Below are 20,332 nucleotides of genomic sequence, written 5' to 3' on the forward strand. Positions count from 1 at the left end.
CACCCTCAATCGAGTGGTATAGTGGAGCGCATGAATCGGACCCTAAAAACCACCCTTAGAAAAATGGTCCAGCAAAACAACACCACTTGGGATTCTGTCGTCCTCTTTGCGCTGATGTTTTTGTGTACACTGTTTCCACCTCCACAGGTTTCACCCCACACACCCTCATGACCGGACGCCCCATGAAAGGGACGGAGTACTTGTTGGGTTTAGACCTGACCAGCCCTGAAGTTACGGCCCTCACCCATGAGAAAGCCGTTGAACAATTACTTATAAATGTAAAAATGGCTCAGTTAGCAGCCGCTGTTAAACTGGGTACTAAAAGAAAACCGAGCAAGGCCTGTTTTGATTAGGCAGTACATGCAACGGAGTATAATATAGGACAACAAGTGATGTTGTCTGTGTATAACCTCAGCACATTTCTGTCTCCGAAACACTCGGGTCCATACTCCATTACGGATAAAGTAAGCCCATCGGTATATAAAATCAAATACCAAAATGGTAAGACTGTGGTTTCACATAAACCAGCTAAAGGCTTATGGAGCACAGTCAAACCACGCCCACCACGTCATGCTTGACGCAGCAGACCAAACCCTGCCCACAGCCAACATGACCACACCAACCCCCTCCACGTCCAGCCCAGACACGAACTCGCCCCCGACTCCACCCACAAACTTTACACTCCGCCCCGGAACGCCCACAGACTGCAGCAGCAGAGACAGCGACTGTGACTCTGACGACAGCCACAGCACGCCTCCCTACTATCCGGGTCCCACACCCAGCGACTCCGAGTTCGACTCCAGGGACCCCTTCCTCATCACTTTCTTAAACAAACCACACCACCGACCACCGAACCACACGGACGACCCCGACTTTATCCCCACTCAACTTGACGAACGCCATTGGCACCGCGACAACTCCTACAGACTCGTCCGCAACGATGAGAGCAACCCCAACTCGTACCACGTAGCCCTCTCAACATTAATTCACTCCAGAATTTGGCACCCGGGAGAAGGGGACAACCCCGAGTCAGACCCCCAATCCGCCAACCCCTTTGCGACCCTGTTCGCAACAGAGAACTGAGGTGTCCACATGATGATTTAAAGGAGACACTTGGGGAAAAGTGTTGTCCTTCCTGATGGAACCTGCAGGATGTTTTACGTTGTTTGTATGTTTGTTTGTTTGTTTAAGTGTTGTTCGTCCGACAGGAGAATTTTTCTCACACTCCCGTTCTGCCGAAACCTCTGAGGACTTGCCTCAGTGACCCACCGCGGCCAGACGCTCGTTCAGAGGAACTAGCTTTTCAGCTGATACTTGTCGGGTATCAGACGCCCGATCGTAACTGCTCTTCTGATTTGACGGGAGACTCACAGCAGCAACCCCACCATGATGACTACATTTTTGCCCGTTCTTGTCGGTTGCTCAGGAGAAACGGCGTGAGACCCGCCCTGCCTGGGGACCCCCCCCCCCGTTGGTCAAAAACGCTCGGGTAGGGGGGATACGGTATTGGTAGCTGTCCTACCCCGGGGACTCCATCCAAATCTTGCCCGTCGTGGCCCATACGCACCTCATTCGACCTTTTCCTTTCAAAAACAGTTTTATTTATTTAGGCAGGGTTTCTGCCAAATGCTATTTACATCCTAGAACATTTGGATGATAAATCAGCACTGGTCCACCATTGGGAAGTGTGCCGTGTCCTAACATTTGTTTTGGAAAAACAAAATGAGGGAGTCACATATAGTGACCAATTATAAGGGAATAATTGGCCCTGCAGGACAGACACACTAACATACCGGATATTATACCAAGGTAGTTACAGATACTATGCTTGTTTTACAGAATTCCAGAAGCTCCAGGACCGGAGAAAACAGAGAACACAAAGAAAGAAAAAGAAAGAGGACAGCCATGAGGACTTCTTTCATCGTGATCAAGATTTTTAAACTGGACATTTGGTTGCACGGGACCGCGGACCCCATTACTTCAAACCCCCATGCCGTTAATGTTTCACTGCCCCGCAGTACCGAGGGCCCAGTCACCAGCCACGCTGCATTATCCTGGTGTGCCAAGTTCATAACTTGGTACTCCCTGTCGTACGTTATCGAAGCACTATTAGCGTTGGCCATACTCTGCTGTGCAGTACAGACTAGTCCTCCGCAAGTGGAGAAGGAGAGCGTACCACGCTCGAACCCCGGTATATCGGATCCAATCCCCTATGTTCGGGTATGACCAGACCCCCGCAACCTATAATACAAAAATAAAGAAAAAGCACTTGCGTTTTCCTGTAAATAAAAAGATGTACAAACTTTCATGAAAAAAAAATGTATGATCCTGAGCTTGACTGCCAAGCCAGGAAAGAATATATGGAATGTTATGATTGTTGTTGTATGTTTTAGAGAGATAGGATGATGCAATGCTTGATGAGTGTATTTAGGTACAATTAGAGGTTCCAAGTTTTTATTTTGTAGATACATGCCCCTGCCTGACATAGCGCCCTCAAGAATTGTTTAGGTAAATTTTTGTGCATAGCTAGGGTCAGAGTAGTGGCCATGTAGGAGGTGCCCCCCCCCCCCCCCCCCAACGGTCAGGGAATGCAAAGGACAAAATTTATGTGATCCTTCGTGTTAGGATCACAAGGAGGGACTGTAGCCACCTAAATTGGCTGATTCCCTATTAATTTGGCCAAAACCAGATTTTAAAATGGCTAACCGAAAAGGCTGAGGAATCGCCCCGTTATTGGACATATCGAACCCGGTGATTGGGAACTAGTCCAATCACTTGGGACTCTGGGTCAAGGGCCGCCCCGAGAGGCGGGAAGCCCCTGGGCCCTATAAAGTGAGGGGCCAAGTTCAGATCTCTCTCTCTCTCTCCCTTCTTCACCTGCTCGAGACCTTCGCAAGAACATCGACCAGAAACAGTAAGTTTGACTCCAGCGATCGCTACCCGATAAAGACTCCTAGCCATCGACCCGTATCAGCCTATTTGAATTCCGCGGGCCAGATCCGATTCGATAAGCCATTTGTTTCCCTGACCTGGTGGGCCCTTCCTAAAGTTAAGTATTGGCCAGTAGTGATAGGTTTCTATATAGATAGTAGGATTATTGTGTAAGCATTAATTGTTGTATATAATAAATGACCGTTTTAACTCTTACTAAGCGGTGTGCTGACTTATTAATCATAACTCGAGCTTGAACCACGTGGCGGTATCAGAAAGATACCTGAGCTCGTGCCTCGTGAGCAAAGGTGACATAATCAGAGCTAATAAACTAAGGCTAAAAAGAGCAACACCAGTCAGCTGGTTTTGGCTCAAATGGTCAAACTCTATATTTTGCATCTCTCCACCTAGGCAAGGAAGAAGATCTGTTGTAGATGTTGAGAATTTTGGAAGTATGCCACATTTTGGACCATCACACTCAATTATTCCAGTAAAATGCAAAATTTAGCAAGTATTTTTGTAAATTGTCCACATGCAAAATATTAACTTGTCTGTTTGCTTTGCGGGTACAGATTGACCTCTGATTCCAACATTTTCTGTTTTTAATATTGACCTTTTATTGTAGCCATTATTCAGAAGTAATCTTTCAACTCTGCGGTCTTTATTTATTCATTTCCACAACGTGGGATTTGCTGGCTGTGCCAGCATTTATTACCCATCCCTAATTGCCCTCTATGGTGGGGGTGAGCCACCATCTTGTGTAACACTGCAGTCCCTCTGGTGGAGATACACCCACACTGCTATTGGAGAGGGAGTTCCAGGATTTTGAACCAACAAGTGAAGAAATGATGATATAGAAAGTTTACAGGCATCAGATGAGAATAGGATTGCATTTAGCATGCATCAATGACGCATGACTGTTTGAGATACAAGAAAACTGCAAAGGTTGAGAAGAGAATAAAATTAAAGGAATAAGGATCAGTCAGTCAGTAGGGCATCTGATTCAAGATCTTTATCGTGGCCGAATCTGTAGCACTGGTAAAATATGGTGAACTCCACACATACATCCTTCTTAGATGCTGAATGGTGTAATGCAATCACTGTTCCTTCTAACCTCCATAGCAGCCCAAACATTTTGCGCGTATCGCGCACAAGCCGGCCCCTTTAAATTACCACGCATGTGCAACTGGCAAAAACATTTGAGGGGTGTGTACTTAAATTGCCTGCCTGTTCAAAATAACTTGGAGAACAATTGAATGCAACATCGTATCAAATTTCCCTCATACATTCACTTCTTCTGAAATGTGCATTTTTACATCTTTTCATCCATTTTTTGTTTATGGGAAATAAATATTTTGAAATGAGACTAAGGTGCACACACCTTTGGGCTGCACGATAGCACGGTGGTTAGCACTGTTGCTTCACAGCGCCAGGGTCCCAGATTCGATTCACGGATTGGATCACTACCTATGCGGAGTCTGCACGTTCTCCCCGTGTCTGGGTGGGTTTACTCCGGGTGCTCCAGTTTCCTCCCACAAATCCCGAAAGACGTGCTTGTTAGGTCAATTGGATATTCTGAATTCTCCCTCTGTGTGTACCCAAACAGGCACCGGAGTGTCGCAACTAGGGGATTTTCACATAACTTAATTGCAGTGTTAATGTAAGCTTACTTGTGACAATAATAAAGATTATTTTCCAAAAATGTGATGCTGTGTAGAAAAATTACAGAAGTTTTTATTGTAATTGTATTTAAATCTTTAGTAAACTGTTAGATTTCAGCTACAGCCAAATGTTCATTGGTGTAATCTTACTTCCTCTTGTAGAGCGATTTACTTTGCTGCTTACTCCAGTTCTAAGGAAAAGTTGAATGCTATCCTGGAACCAGATTCCAGCCAGGTGCATATGGTCTCGGCTGGAGTAGCAGGTAAGAGTAAAGAGTGCTGCTTCTTTCTTAATGTTTTAAGGAAAATACTTAACAGAATTTACAGAGATTAGTCTTGAATCGGTTGAAAATCTAAATTTCCAAATCTTTAAAATTAGATGAATTTTAAGCTCGAGTGTGTCAAAAATGTTGTCTCTGCAGTTTTTATGTACAAGGTCTCATGCCAGTTGTGATCACGATTGTTTCATTTCAGAATTTCCTTTGAAATTGGAGACTGATGTCTGTATGGATACATATTGCAAGTTTATGGGACAGTGTTTAGTATTTTAGTTTGAATATCCACTTCATAAAATGCTTTCTTAGTATAGAGATCTTTGTGTGATCAAACAAATTTCAAAAATTTCAGTTTTCATAAGGTTTCATCAGGAGAATTATCAATTATCTCATTCTAGAGAATGAAAGACTAGCTACTAAAACACAGCTTTTAACTTGGCTTTGGGGACAAGAAATATTTAGAAGCTGTTTCATAGATTTGTATTCACTGTCAATTTTTCAAACTACATAATTAACATCTTTTTTAGCAGGTTGCGAGGTGGGAAATTGACTACTTCAATTGACTAAATTTAAACATCCTTATCTAATTAAACTATTTGGCTGAGCATCTTTTACATATATGCTCAGCCAATCTCCCTTCCCTCTTCGTTGCAGTTTTTGAGATACACTTGGAAAAAATCACCTTAATCCATTTAACAACTAAATTATCCAACAGAGCTATCCGTAATATGTTCAGAAAATGCCACAGAATGAGTAATCTGTGTCCCATGATTAATAAATTTAAGTTCAAAGTTATTAAAGTATTTTAGATAAAGCAGAGAGCAATTGGATTTGAAATGACATTTTGGTTACTAAAGATCAGTTTTTCCAATAATCTAAAACATTTAGGCATGGACAAATAATATTTTTCATAAATTATTTTTCCTGTGTAAAGTTAGTCATTTGTATGATTAGATTAAAACATCAACTTAAAATTGCAGCACTAAAAAAGGGATAACTGCAACTGTGAAAGTTCGTATGACGTGTTACTATTGTGATAGTTTTAAGCAAGACTACATTTTAATCGGGCTATTTAAAAAAGAGTAAAAGAAATTTTTAAAATAGCATGGGTGACAAACTGACACTGGGTACTTTCCGATTGATTAAAGGTGTCAAAAATGTCTCAAGTTGCTGACCCTACTCTTTTTCAATTGGTACTGTGGTTCACAAACTGTACTGAAAGACAATCTTTAGTTTAATTGCTTCTCCCACATCCTTTCAAAATGAATAGTGAAAACTAAGCATTGAACTTTTCCTGATTTGCTTAATGGTTATGTTTTTTTGTAGCACTGAGTCACACAGACCAGGAAGGTGCCGGATTTGATCTCTGGCCTCATCTGAATTAATTGCTGACACCCTGGGGAACTCTGCTGCTCCACTTGGATTGGGATAGATTGGTGGAACATTCAACTAGGTTCCAAATCTTAATTCCCAAACAGTGAATTCTTTTGAAAGGCACATATGTACTTAGGGCAGAATAATTCTTGCTTGTTCTGCCATAGGGCAGAATAATTCTTTCTTGCTTCTGCCACCCCAGTGGCATAATAACTTAATTTAAGTCCTCTTCCCAAAAGAATGACCACTTAGTCAACAATACCACATCACTGCAACTGTTTGGCAACACGTGTTAGTGCATCAGAATTGGAGAAAATAGGGTGTAAAGGAATAAAAGTATCAGTCATGGAAGAATAATATCTTTGGCTTTTAGTTTGATGCCCAGTTAATTCACCTTCAACCCTTCACTTTTTAAAATGTTAACGTGCATTTTCTTAATGGCATGATGGCAAAAACTGTGGTGTAAAATTATCACCAAAACCTTAAGTAAAATCCAGGATATTATACTAAAAATATTTCAGCAGGATTAATAATAAAAGATTTCATTTCTCACAGAAGAAATACAAATCTTTCTCATGTGAATTTACTTAGTAATGCATGGATGTGGTGTCATTTTCTGTTTGTTTTGTTGGCCTAAAATTGTTTGTTAACCACATTAGACCAATATCTTGAAACAAAAAATTGTGCTCAAACTTTCATGGTTTAGATCAGTCACAGTGGATTCCTTGTGATGTGAGGATCTGTCTTCAGGTTGGATGGCCTTTGTTCTCTTTAACCTCACTGGTTAGTTGATATTTTCACACATGCCTTGCATTACAACACAATTATTTTTTATTTGATGAAATTATGGGAAACAACATAAGTCGTAAAGTCGTGTAAATTCCAGAAAACAGATTTTGTTTCAGTTTTTTCACTTGTTATCTGGGGTGATAGCCTAGAAGCCCAAGTGACCATGTATGAAAATTGCTAGAACAGAAGGTTTCCTCTGAAGTTTGTGGATAGTTTGGAAAATTGCTGAAAAAGAAAGGTAATGAGATGTTTCAATAAATAACTTTAATAGTTTGTCTAATGCTACTTATCTAGTGATGGAGGTGGTATTTAATTCCTCCCCCATATGCTTTAGTATTAATGGAATGTTCAAAGTATTTTCCATCGTAAAGACTGATGTAAAATATCTGTATACCTCCTGTGCCATTTCCTTGCTTCCCATAACTATCTCCCCAGATTCATTTTCTGAGGGGCCTATGTTCACTTTGACATCATTCTTTCTTCTTATATATTTAGTTTATTGTCAGTTTTTATATTCCTCACTAGTTTGCCGTCGTAGTTTATTTTCTCTCTTTATTATCTTTTTAGTCCTCCTTTGCTGGATTCTAAATTTATCCTTAACTTCCTTGGTTAGCCATGATTGTTTTAACCCTCTCTTAAGATCTTTCCTCCTTACTGGGATATGTATTTGAGAGACTCATGAATTACCTCAAATGTCTGCCACTACTTGCTTACTGTCTTTCTGGCTAATATATCCACTCAGTCCACTTTAGCTCACTCTATAGAATATGACTTTGGTACAAGTTGTTAACTGACCACTGAAATGCAAGGAAGCACTGTATTCCAAAGTGTGCATGGGTCTGATTGGCAAACAAAGCAGTTAACTAGGACACATTATACTTAATATCAACCCATCCCAAAATTTCACCTTCCTTAAAACTTTGAATGGAGCCTCACCTTTCTCTGATTTACTGTTGCTGCAGAGCCCTTTTAAAAGGAAGTTACAAAGCTGACTAATGGAATAGTTTAGTTTGCTAGCTTTTCATCCCAGAAGGTTTGTTTCAATCTAGCCCAGGATACTGGAATGAAAATCAAGGAGAGAACATCAAAAATTATAAAATCTAGCGGAACTCTTTCCCATACGCTTTTCGAAATAGCCAAAGTTTTGAATAAGTGCAGATATATCCGGTATATACATTATGAATATCATTAGATTATGAACATAGATAGAATTGTTATTCGAACCCTCCTGATGGGGAAAGAATGCAATGTCACAAATGGTTAGCTTGACAACTTCCCGACATGCAACTTCATATTTTGAGCCTTTGAGTGGATCTCTGTTTTCAATTTTCCTTCTCCCTCACAACAGTTCCATTTTTGTCACCCCACCTATATCCAGTTTTCTAACTTTCTCTGCAACGATGCTGACTTGAGGTAGAGCATAGTTCCAAATCATTGGCATCTTACAAAATTGCTTAATCTAGTACGAGCATGAATAGCAAATATCAGAAGACTGATCGTTTGCAGAGGCATCATGTTGCAAGCCTGTCATTGCCAACATCCTTGCAAACACTTCCAACCGAAGCCATTGGACAACATTGAGTACCCAGGCTAATTTCAACCCTTCCTTGCTCTCAGTATGGGGCACTGAGAAAATTGTCACATTTCGTACCACGCCCTAGATTACATAATCTGCCTCCGAATAAATTAGGGATCAAACCTGTAACCTGACTGGTCTGTTTGGCTCTCTACCAAGCCAATCTTTTTATTCATTCCTGGATTGGGTGTTGCTTTCAAGATCTGCATTTCTTGTCTATAAGGCCCGTATTTCTTGTCTGCCACTAATTACCCTTGTGAAGGTGCACCACCTTAAATCACTGCAATCCATGTGGGGGTGGGGAATTTCAGAATCTTGACCAGTAACAATGAAGGAACAACAAGTGTAACTTGGTGGGGAGCTTTTGAGGTAGTGGTACTCCATACTGTCCTTGTTGTTCAAATGGTAGGGGTTACTGGTTTGGGAGATGCTGTCAATGATGTCTTGACTAATTGCTGCTGTGCATCTTGTAAATAGTACCTACTGCAGCCGCAGGGTGCCGGTGGTGGAGGGAGTCTATATTTAAGATGGTGAGTGGATTGCTTTGTCTTGGATGGTGTTCAGCTGCTCGAGTGTTGAGGGAAGTGCAGGCATTCAGACAATTGTACTCCGTCACACTCTTAAACTTTTGCCTTGTGAATAATGAAAAGGCTTTGGGGAATCGAGGGGAATCGAGCTCACTGCTGAATACACAGCCTCTGATCTGCTTGTAGCTACATTATTTATGTGACTGATCAGCTAATTTTCTGGTTAATAGTGAACCCCATGATGCAGTGGTGGGGGAATTCAATAATGGCAATGCTGCTGAATGTCACAAGGTGATTATGTGGTACTCTCCTGTTGTAGATGGTCCTTGCCTGCCGCTTGCATGGTGCAAATGCTACTAGTGACTTAATAGCCAAAGTCTAAATAATGTTTAGGTGAGCAAGGACTGCTTCATTATCTGAGGATCCCCACTGCAGATTTTATGATAGAAGGGTGGTCGATGATGAAGCAGCTGAAGATGTTTGGGCCCAGGACCTAAATTTTAGAACATGCATGAAAAGGGTTTGGACCATTAATAGATTCCACAATCAGCTCAGTGTTTTGAATATCTGGCTTAAAATGACAAAATAAACAACATTGATTTTTCCATTGGACATGAAGATTAGATCTAATTGAATGTATCTGGTTATGTATGTCGATCGCCACATAAGAACTAGGAGCTGGAATAGGCAATTCAGCCCCTCTTGGCCTGCTCCAACATTCAATACGATCGTGGCTGATCTCATTTCGGCCTCAACTCTACTTTCCTGCCCGTTCTCCATAACCCTTCAACCATTACTTTTGTTTTTGAATTTTTTATTTATTTAACACGTGGACATTTTTACACAAAACAAAACAAAACCCAACGTCCCCCACCGCTTGGCAGCAACCAGTTTCAAAGTGGGGGGGGGGGGGGGGGGGTGGGGGGTTGAGAAGCTGACCTCCACTCCAACAGGACCTACCTGTGAGTGATCAACGAGGCGAAGGCCAAAACATCTGCACCCCCCCCCTCCTCCTGTCTGCAACTCTGGCAAGTTCGACACCCCAATTATGGCCTTTAGGGGACCCGGCTGCAGATCCACATGCAGGACCTCCGACATGGTGCTGAAAACTGACCCCCTTTGGGCATGACCAGAATATAGGGACATGGTTGGCTGGGCCCCTCCTACACCGCTCTCAACTACCCTCCATCCCCTCAAACAGCCGGCTCTCCTCTTTCTCCTCCCATCCCCAGAACCTCGCATCCAAATTCCCCGGCTCAAGCCAATGATTCCCTCTTGATGGCCTCACCATTTGCCTACCACTTCTGGATTCCCAGAATACTTCCCTGGGGCTAGCTATGCGATTGCACACCTGCTGTACCTGCATTCTAGTTTTCTGTACTTCATGCATGAGGACACCCAGCTCTGAAGCACTGTTTCTCTCCATTTACTTGCCTTTCCATTTTTCTGACCAAAATGGATCACCTCACACTTATCCGCGTTAAACTCTATCTGTCAAATTTTGGCCCACTCACCTTATCTATCTATATCCGTTTGTAAATTTCTTATTTCCTCATTGCAACTTACGATCCCACCATTTTAGTGTCATCTGCAAATTTGACTACAGGACCTTCTATCACTGCATTTAAGTCATTAATATATATTGTAAATAGTTGGGCCAGGGGATCGAATTCTATGGCACCCCACTAGTTACATCTTGCCAACCATAAAAAGATCTATTTATCCTGACACTGCCTTCTGTCAGTTAGCTGGTCTTCTATCCAAGCTAATCAATTACTCTTAATCCCATGTGAATTTAGCAACTTTTGTTTCAGGGTGACTTCAAGAAATGAACCTGGCTGGAACTATTTTTCATAAACCTATTTAGTCCTGTTTGAAATTAAAGAATAAACTGATATTTCTGTTGCAAGAAGATCAATATAAATTAGGCGCAGGATTAGGCCACTCGGCCCTTCAAGCTGCTTCACCGGTCAATAAGATCATGCTGATCTGATTTGTAACGTCAACTCCACATTCCGGCTTGCCCCCGACCTTTCACCACCCCCTCCCCCTTGCTTTCTACTTCATCTTTCTACCTCTATCTTAAAAATATTCAAAAACTCTGCTTCCACTGACCTTTGAATGGGGGTTCCACAGACTCTCAACCCTCAAAGAAAAAATATTCTCCTCATCCCTGTCTTAAATGGGAAACTCCTTATTTTTAAACAGTGGCCCCAAGTTCTAGGCTATTCTACCAGAGGGAACATCCTCCATACTTGGACCCTGTCAAGACCCCTCAGCGAGGGTGGCTTGGTGGTGCAGTGGTTAACACTGCTATCTCACTGCACTGAGAACCCAGGTTCGATCCCGGCCCCGGGTCACTGTCACAGCCCAAAGATAGGTCGATGGATTGGCCACGCTAAATTGCCCCTTAATTGGAAAAAAAAATAATTTGAGACTCTGAATTTAAAAGAAAATGTAGAATAGATCACATTCTACAAATAAAATGGGTGGCACGTTGGCCTAGTGGTTAGCACTACTGCCGATGGCACTGAGGACCTGGGTTCGATCCCAGTCCCGGGTCACTGTCTGTGTGTAGTTTGCACATTCTCCCTGTGCCTGCGTGGGTTTCATCCCCTAACCCAAAGATGTGCAGGTTAGGTGGGTTGACCACACTAAATTGTCCCTTAATTGGAAAAAAATAATTGGGTACTCTAAAATAAAAAAAAAAAGACCCCTCAGCATTTTTATATGTTTAAATCTAGTCGCCTTACTTTTATAAATTCAGCGGATACACACCTAACCTGACCAACCTTTCCTCATAAGACGGCCCACTCAATCCAAGTATTTGTTTAGTAAACCTTCTCTGAACTGCTTCCGATGCATTTACACCCTTCTTTAAATAAGGAGACCAATACTGTGTATTCCCTGATCATTCGCCATAATGAGGTTCAAGCATGAATAGCCACTTTAGCTGCAAATGCTGTTAATTCATAGCTCAGTCCAGAAAGGAGAATATTAAAAAGTATTTCTGCAACTAATGAATGCAGTCTTGTCTGGTAAACTTCCATTTTTGATAATTCTCTATCTTCTTCCCATGATAGCATGTGACTAGAAGATGTGATTGAGTGGCGCACGAACGACCATTTGCTAGTTATTTTCTCCTTGAAAGATCATAAAAGGAATTGTAATGGACAGTCTGCATCTTATGGTTCATGACACAGTTCATTGAAAACTCTTGAAGTGGAGTGTCTATCTATACCAATTTTAATTAAGTAGTTGATTCAACCACAAAACATATCTTGTTTCATAGTCACATTAATTACATGAATTTTAGCGGACAAGCACTAAATCAAGACCATCGCTTACTCGCATCACAAAAAATACTGCTGCAAGACTACATTTCATCCTTCTTAGACTTTGAATTTGTCCATAATTCGTATTCAAGAGAATAATCTAATGTGGCCTTTAACCTGACCAATGTTGTGGTATCTGTTCTGTTTTGTCGTGTTTCTTTGTTTTAGGAAGGTAAATGCTATCCCATGGAACCTTACATTGGATTCTTGGAATGGGCAGATTCCCCAAAGAAATACCAAAAAACTGACACTTCTGCACTGCACTGCACTATCTCCACAGTTCTGCAAATATATTGATTGGGCGAACTTCTGCAAAAGTGCAAGTGTTTAGAAGAGTGGTTACCATGTTGTCATACGTTCACACAAATCCCTGATTCCATCTCATTTTCATTCCAAATATCTTTCCTTGTAAAAATGTAATACAATCTGCCTTGAGAAGTGATTCAAAAACGTAGCTCAATTAATGATCATTACTGTTTAACATGTACATACTTGGTGATGTCACTCGCATGCAGCATAAGGAAGATTATGCTCCAGATTATACAAGCGCTGGAGAACATCCTAGATTTCTTAATGGTTATTTGGTAGACTTCTGGAAGCAAAAATGTAATATTCCAAGGCTTCTGAAGTTGTAAACGTTTTTCTATTGATTTGCTGTGCAAATTTGCTACATTTTGACTTTAAGACGAGGTTAGCATTTATACCTGTTCCAAAATATTAACAAATAACATTGTCCTTTTTTTTTGATGGTGTACGACTGGTGGTGATAATTTTGTATGAGTATTCCATTAGTGGTATTTTATGATCTTAAACTACCTTGCTATGCTGCAAATAGCAAAGATTCAGTACTCCAATGTTTAAGTATAAGCTTTTTCATTATCACATTTTGGCCCTGTTTTTAATTCACAGTCGTTCAAGAGGGGGGAAAAAAACTCAACTTGAATGAGACTTGCAATTAATTATTTGAGTTCTACCAAAAGGTACAGTATTGCAAGTTCATCTGATAAGGTCACTGCTTGTTGTTGTGATACAGAAAGCCTGTGTCTATTTTAGGCGCATACTGTACATTTCTCCCAAGAAAAGAGTGAAATCCTGTCATCCCATGCTACACATCAGCAGGTCACTTCCTATCGTCAGTGTAAGCAGAAATAACGACTAGCTTTAACCCTGTGAGTACTGAACTGAGCGCCTATTGCAGCCAATAGTGTAATGTGTACCAGTAGTATTTAATAGTCTTGGTTCTGAATACTGTTTATCATTTTTTTAAAAACATGCACCGCATACTTTCATTTATGTCTTGCCTGTATGTGAACACTCTCAAGTGTGTATGTTAGTTACATTGCACCAGCTACCATTTACAACACTCTGTTAATCAGGTTTCAGATTTGAAGATAGGTAGTGAAGGTCATCGCTGATTGGGAGCATGAGTGTTTTTACGAAATTCAGAAAAAAACAGTTCCAGGAATCCCATTATAAACCCATGTCATTTTAGGGAAGGAGACCGACCACCTTACCTGGTCTAGCCTGCATGTAACCACAGTACAACACCATTGTCATCAAGAGCTAAGTACTCACTGAAGGGGCCACTCCATTAAATCAGTAAGCTAAAAAGGATAGTGACTTCAATGCATTGGCTGCAGATATTCAAAAAGAAGGGTCACTAATACTGCCTTGAAGGCAGCTAGAGATGGGCAATAAATGCTGGTCTTGGTTGTGACACCTATTTTGGAAAATAATAATTATCCATGTTATAAAACTACTTTTTGTTGTTTAGATAACAGCAAAATACTGTGCATACTGAAAATCTGAAATAAAAACAGAAAATGGTGTTGATGCTTAGCAGGTATGGAAGCATCTGTGGCGAGAGAAACAAAACAGTGCAGGTTTGAGACCCTTCATCAGATGGAGTTCTGATGAGAGGTAACGGACCTGGTTTCTTCTGTTTCTCTCTTCATAGATGCTGTGTATTTCTACCATTTTCTGCTTTTATTGATTGAATGTCCTGAGAAACAATTCAAAACTGAGAGATTTGTGAATGCCCTTCCTTATAGTCCTGTGTTACAGACTTGCTTATTATACAAATAACAAAAGCAATAGTTGGTGTAATGAGCCTTAATGGACTTCAATGATGACCATAAAACTCTTGATTGTCACATTTTTTAATGTATATATATATACAGATTAAAAATTACCAAGAACTGCAGTAAGTAACAGAGTAGTATAGCACTTACCAGCTGAAAAATCTTACTTGAAGCCACATTGGTGGCAGGGGTCTGGCGGGGTGCTACTTTCCTCATATGTAATACATTATGCATATCTCAAGGAAGTCAAGAGTTGAAGTTGCAGAATTGACTGGCTGGCATCAAGTAAATTGAGGAGGAAGTTTTTGTTGGGCTTTAAAATTAATAATTAACACTATAGACTTCCTGGATATTTATTTGTGATTGGAATTAATGTAAAGAAACATTTTGCAATGTTTTTTTTGTCTATATTAAAAACAGATACAACAAGATTAAGTTAATGTCTGGACAGAGTACATTGTTAGTTTAAAGCCCACATTTTATATTTGATGTTGAGAATTGTTGACTATTGAATTGGCATAGCTCAGAATTATCGTAGAATCTGTCTACATTATCATCACATTGAGGTGCTTTTTATTTCCACTCATTCTTCACATTAGTGACTAACGAAGCTGCGGTATGTATTAGGTGCCAGCAAACACTTCATGCCCTTCTCCCTTTTCTAATTTTTTTCCCCTCCATTCCAGAGGATGTTGATGCATGTTGGTTCTACAGATGTCAACAGTCCTCTGCAATCTCCCCCACGTTGTCGTTCATCAGTATCAGCCTACACAATGAGAATCAATAGGTTATTTTATCACTTGTGGACATTGAGCTGTGCAGCTCCCACATTCTAACAGGTTCAATGGCAGGTACTTGAACTAACTTAGTTCATTTGACTTCCATTTTAGCAACTACCAACTAGCATGGCACAAATCTGGAACCTTGTTCATGGTTCGTGCTTTTACCTATTGTGCTATGAGAGGAACTCACCAAAATCTTTTAATGAAATTTGAAATAAAAATTCAGTGATCTTGTAAATAGAATTTCCATTGAAGGATTAGTTTAGTTTCTGACTTGCCTCTAGCTATGAACAGCAATATATTTTCACTTAATATAAAAAGGGAAATGATGGAAGCTCACATTTCATAAATATTTTTTAGTTAGCTATTGCAGCTTTTTCCCTTTCTCTGGGAAAATCGTTCTGATCACTGTTTGAGGTGATATAGAAATACATTCAGGAAGAAGTTTGTTTCATTCTCGCTACGAGCAAAGCAATTCCCACCACCTTTCCTCCAACCCTTTTGTGTGACTAGTGTTTCTATTCTGGGAGACGAGTAAAATTTACTTGAGCGCAGACCTGCCAGTGCATGCATATTTCTATTTCACAATGTCAATCTTAATTTGTTATTTCAATAAACTTGAGGACATTTGTTAGTTTGAAAAATAAAGCATCACCAAATTCCTAAATTGCTAATGTGTATTTAATATGCAGCCGATATTAAAATGTGGATTTGCTTAAGTAGACCATTAAAATCAGCTCTTGATTCAGTGTTCATAGACCTGGTATTGAGTGTTTGTTATTTCTTCCCAGGCTTTACGGCTATTACAGCCACCAATCCCATTTGGCTAATAAAGACACGCTTGCAATTGGAAGCACGGTAAATAGGACCTTTTTTGTTCATTTTAGTATTAATAGGGAAAACTAAAACTTGTTAACATACAATATATATTTTCATACAAACTAACATTGTTCCTTTTTCAGAGTTAAACAAATGTTGGAAGCTCCACACCTGGATATTTTTTTAATGGATGCTGTTAAATGTGTTTTGCTTTGCGTTGCTGTATGAATATGCAACATGGCCAAGTGCCTAAGCCTTTGTATTGGCAGGTTTCTTTTTATATTGCAGTGAATTCCAGCAATGCCTTGATTTCCCATATGACATGATTAACAATAAAAGTCTTTTAAACCAAGATCAGAATTAATTGGATGCTATTGCAGGACTTGCTGTCGATACAATCCGTTTGTATATTTGCACCCAATTTCCAGGGTTCGTGTTGGTTCAGAAATATAATTTTTATAAAATATGCCCAATTGTTTGAGATGCAAAAGTGACTAAACCAGAAAAGAGATTGTGTTTCTGTATTTGAAAGAGTTAATAACCTTTGTTTGAATGAGGTGAATGCATGGTAACGAGGGTTTACAACATGAAAGCAAACAGGGCTTAAAGGAAAACTAGGTTGTTGCTTAACAATTAGGGGCTACCCTAGGATAGAAAGACCCTTGAGTTAGTTTCAAGCTAGAGCCAGGAGAAGCTGGACAGGACCAGGGAGCTGCAGAAATTCTTTTAAGTTAAAGGAACAAAGCACAAAAAGGTGAAGAATTCAAGAAAAAAGCATAAAAAGTAAAACGCATAAAAAGTGATCTGAGTTAAAGAGACAGCTGCAAGGAACAGATTAAAAGTTGGCTAGGTAGGGCAGCACGGTGGCACAGTGGGTTCGCACTGTGGCCTCACGGCGCCGAGGTCCCAGGTTCGATCCCGGCTCTGGGTCACTGTCCGTGTGGAGTTTGCACATTCTCCCCATGTTTGCGTGGGTTTCGCCCCCACAATCCAAAAATGTGCAAGGTAGGTGGATTGGCCACGCTAAATTGCCCCTTAATTGAAAAAAATGAATTGGGTACTCTAAATTTTAAAAATAAAAGTTGGCTAGGTGTGAGAAACCAGACATCGAAGGTAAATCAAAAGTTTGGTGACATCTTGATGCAGCCTGTGAAGCAGTAGTGCTCTGTTGGCATGGCGGGGCACCTGAGCGATTGTGTGGAAGCTTGAATGCATGTGGCAATCGAAGGCAGAGGAATACAAAAAGGAGAGGTTAAAATCCTGGAAGTGGATCTTTGGCAAAAGCATTCAAGAGAAAGTTTTGTTTTGGGGAAGATTCCAAGCATGTTCTTAGAGAGTGGAGTTTGGAAACACTCGTGTGGAAGTCAGAGATCCAGTTGGCTCACAGTGTGACAAGCATCGGGGGGGATTTGTAGAGAAATCCACAGAAATTGAATTGAGTGGCATCTGTCACTTCATTTCAGATACGGTGCGTCTGACCATAGCTGTCCTGATGGTTTACATGGCCTCTGAACATTAAGATATGTTTTGTAACTTGGAAAGATATAGGTAGGGTGAAGGAGCAGTGTATAAAAGTCAATTTATTTTGACTTACTAAATGTTTTACCTTTTGTTAAAAGTTAATCGGCAGTCCTGTGACTCTGTTCATCCTGTCTCTTTATGAAACCAAATAAAAGTTACGATCTGTTGAGTCTGTGTTCTGCTCTGGGACCTGACTGCTGGCAGTAACACCAACTGGGATTGTGACAAAAGCAAATAAGCTGATTATTCAAATTGCGGCAGTATTAGTAGCAGAACATAAGAACTAGAAGCAGGAGTAGGCCATCTGGCCCCTCGAGCCTGCTCCACCATTCAATGAGATCATGGCTGATCTTTTGTGGACTCAGCTCCACTTTCCGGCCCGAACACCATAACCCTTAATCTCTTTATTCTTCAAAAAAACTATCTATCTTTAGCTTCAAAACATTTAATGAAGGAGCCTCTACTGCTTCACTGGGCAAGGAATTCCATAGATTCACAACCCTTTGGGTGAAGAAGTTCCTCCTAAACTCAGTCCTAAATCTACTTCCCCTTATTTTGAGGCTATGCCCCCTGGTTCTGCTTTCACCCGCCAGTGGAAACAACCTGCCCGCATCTATCCTATCTATTCCCGTCATAATTGTATATGTTTCTATAAGATCCCCCCTCATCCTTCTAAATTCCAACGAGTACAGTCCCAGTCTACTCAACCTCTCCTCGTAATCCAACCCCTTCAGCTCTGGGATTAACCTAGTGAATCTCCTCTGCACACCCTCCAGTGCCAGTACGTCCTTTCTCAAGTAAGGAGACCAAAACTGAACACAATACTCCAGGTGTGACCTCACTAACACCTTTATACAAATGCAGCATAACCTCCCTAGTCTTAAACTCCATCCCTCTAGCAATGAAGCACAACATTCCATTTGCCTTCTTAATCACCTGTTGCACCTGTAAACCAACTTTTTGCGACTCATGCACTAGCACACCCAGGTCTCTCTGCACAGCAGCATGTTTTAATATTTTATCATTTAAATAATAATTCCTTTTGCTGTTATTCCTACCAAAATGGATAACCTCACATTTGTCAACATTGTATTCCATCTGCCAGACCCTAGCCCATTCACCTAGCCTATCCAAATCCCTCTGCAGACTTCCAGTATCCTCTGCACTTTTTGCTTTACCACTTATCTCCGTGTTGTCTGCAAACTTGGACACATTGCCCTTGGTCCCCAACTCCAAATCATCTATGTAAATTGTGAACAGTTGTGGGCTCAACACTGATCCCTGAGGGACACCACTAGCTACTGATTGCCAACCAGAGAAACACCCATTAATCCCCACTCTTTACTTTCTATTAATTAACCAATCCTCTATCCATGCTACTACTTTCCCCTTAATGCCGTGCATCTTTATCTTATGCAGCAACCTTTTGTGTGGCACCTTGTCAAAGGCTTTCTGGAAATCCAGATATACCACACCATTGGCTCCCCGTTATCTACCGCACTGGTAATGTCCTCATAAAATTCCACTAAATTAGTTAGGCACGACCTGCCCTTTATGAACCCATGCTGCGTCTGCCCAATGGGACAATTTCCATTCAGATGCCTCGCTATTTCTTCCTTGATGATAGATTCCAGCATCTTCCCTACTACCGAAGTTAAGCTCACTGGCCTATAATTACCCGCTTTCTGCCTACCTCCTTTTTTTAAACAGTGGTGTCACGTTTGCTAATTTCCAATCCGCCGGGACCACCCGAGTCTAGTGAATTTTGGTAAATTATCACTAGTGCATTTGCAATTTCCCTAGCCATCTCTTTTAGCGCTCTGGGATGCATTCCATCAGGGCCAGGAGACTTGTCTACCTTTAGCCCCATTAGCTTGCCCATCACTACCTCCTTGGTGATAGCAATCCTCTCAAGGTCCTCACCTGTCATAGCCTCATTTCCATCAGTCACTGGCATGTTATTTGTGTCTTCCACTGTGAAGACCGACCCAAAAAACCTGTTCAGTTCCTCAGCCATTTCCTCATCTCCCATTATTAAATCTCCCTTCTCATCCTCTAAAGGACCAGTATTTACCTTAGCCACTCTTTTTTTGTTTTATATATTTGTAGAAACTTTTACTATCTGTTTTTATATTCTGAGCAAGTTTACTCTCATAATCTATCTTACTCTTTATAGCTTTTTTAGTAGCTTTCTGTTGCCCCCTCAATATTTCCCAGTCCTCTAGTCTCCCACTAATCTTTGCTACTTTGTATGCTTTTTCCTTCAATTTGATACTCCACCTTATTTCCTTAGATATCCACGGTCAATTTTCCCTCTTTCTACCGTCCTTCCTTTTTGTTGGTATAAACCTTCGCTGAGCACTGTGAAAAATCGCTTGGAAGGTTCTCCACTGTTCCTCAACTGTTTCACCATAAAGTCTTTGCTCCCCGTCTACCTTAGCTAGTTCTTCTCTCATCCCATTGTAATCTCCTTTGTTTGCGCACAAAACACTAGAGTTTGATTTTACCTTCTCAACCTCCATCTGTATTTTAAATTCCACCATATTGTGATCGCTCCTTCCGAGAGGATCCCTAACTATGAGATCCTGAATCAATCCTGTCTCATTACACAGGACCAGATCTAGGACCGCTTGTTCCCTCGTAGGTTCCATTACATACGGT

The 20,332-nt window shown here is 40.8% G+C and overlaps 1 protein-coding gene across 1 annotated transcript in view; it reads left to right on the forward strand.

Moving 5' to 3' along the window:
• LOC140389911 (solute carrier family 25 member 36) overlaps window positions 1-20,332 on the forward strand; it is a 98,661-nt gene that overhangs the window by 72,542 nt on the left and 5,787 nt on the right. The window contains exons 4-5 of the mRNA XM_072474552.1: window positions 4,755-4,855; window positions 16,123-16,189. Coding sequence (XP_072330653.1) covers window positions 4,755-4,855; window positions 16,123-16,189 — 168 coding nt within the window. The remainder of the gene's footprint in view (window positions 1-4,754; window positions 4,856-16,122; window positions 16,190-20,332) is intronic.

This window comes from Scyliorhinus torazame, chromosome 14 (genome assembly GCF_047496885.1).
Source record: "Scyliorhinus torazame isolate Kashiwa2021f chromosome 14, sScyTor2.1, whole genome shotgun sequence".
NCBI classification, from domain to species: Eukaryota; Metazoa; Chordata; class Chondrichthyes; order Carcharhiniformes; family Scyliorhinidae; genus Scyliorhinus; species Scyliorhinus torazame.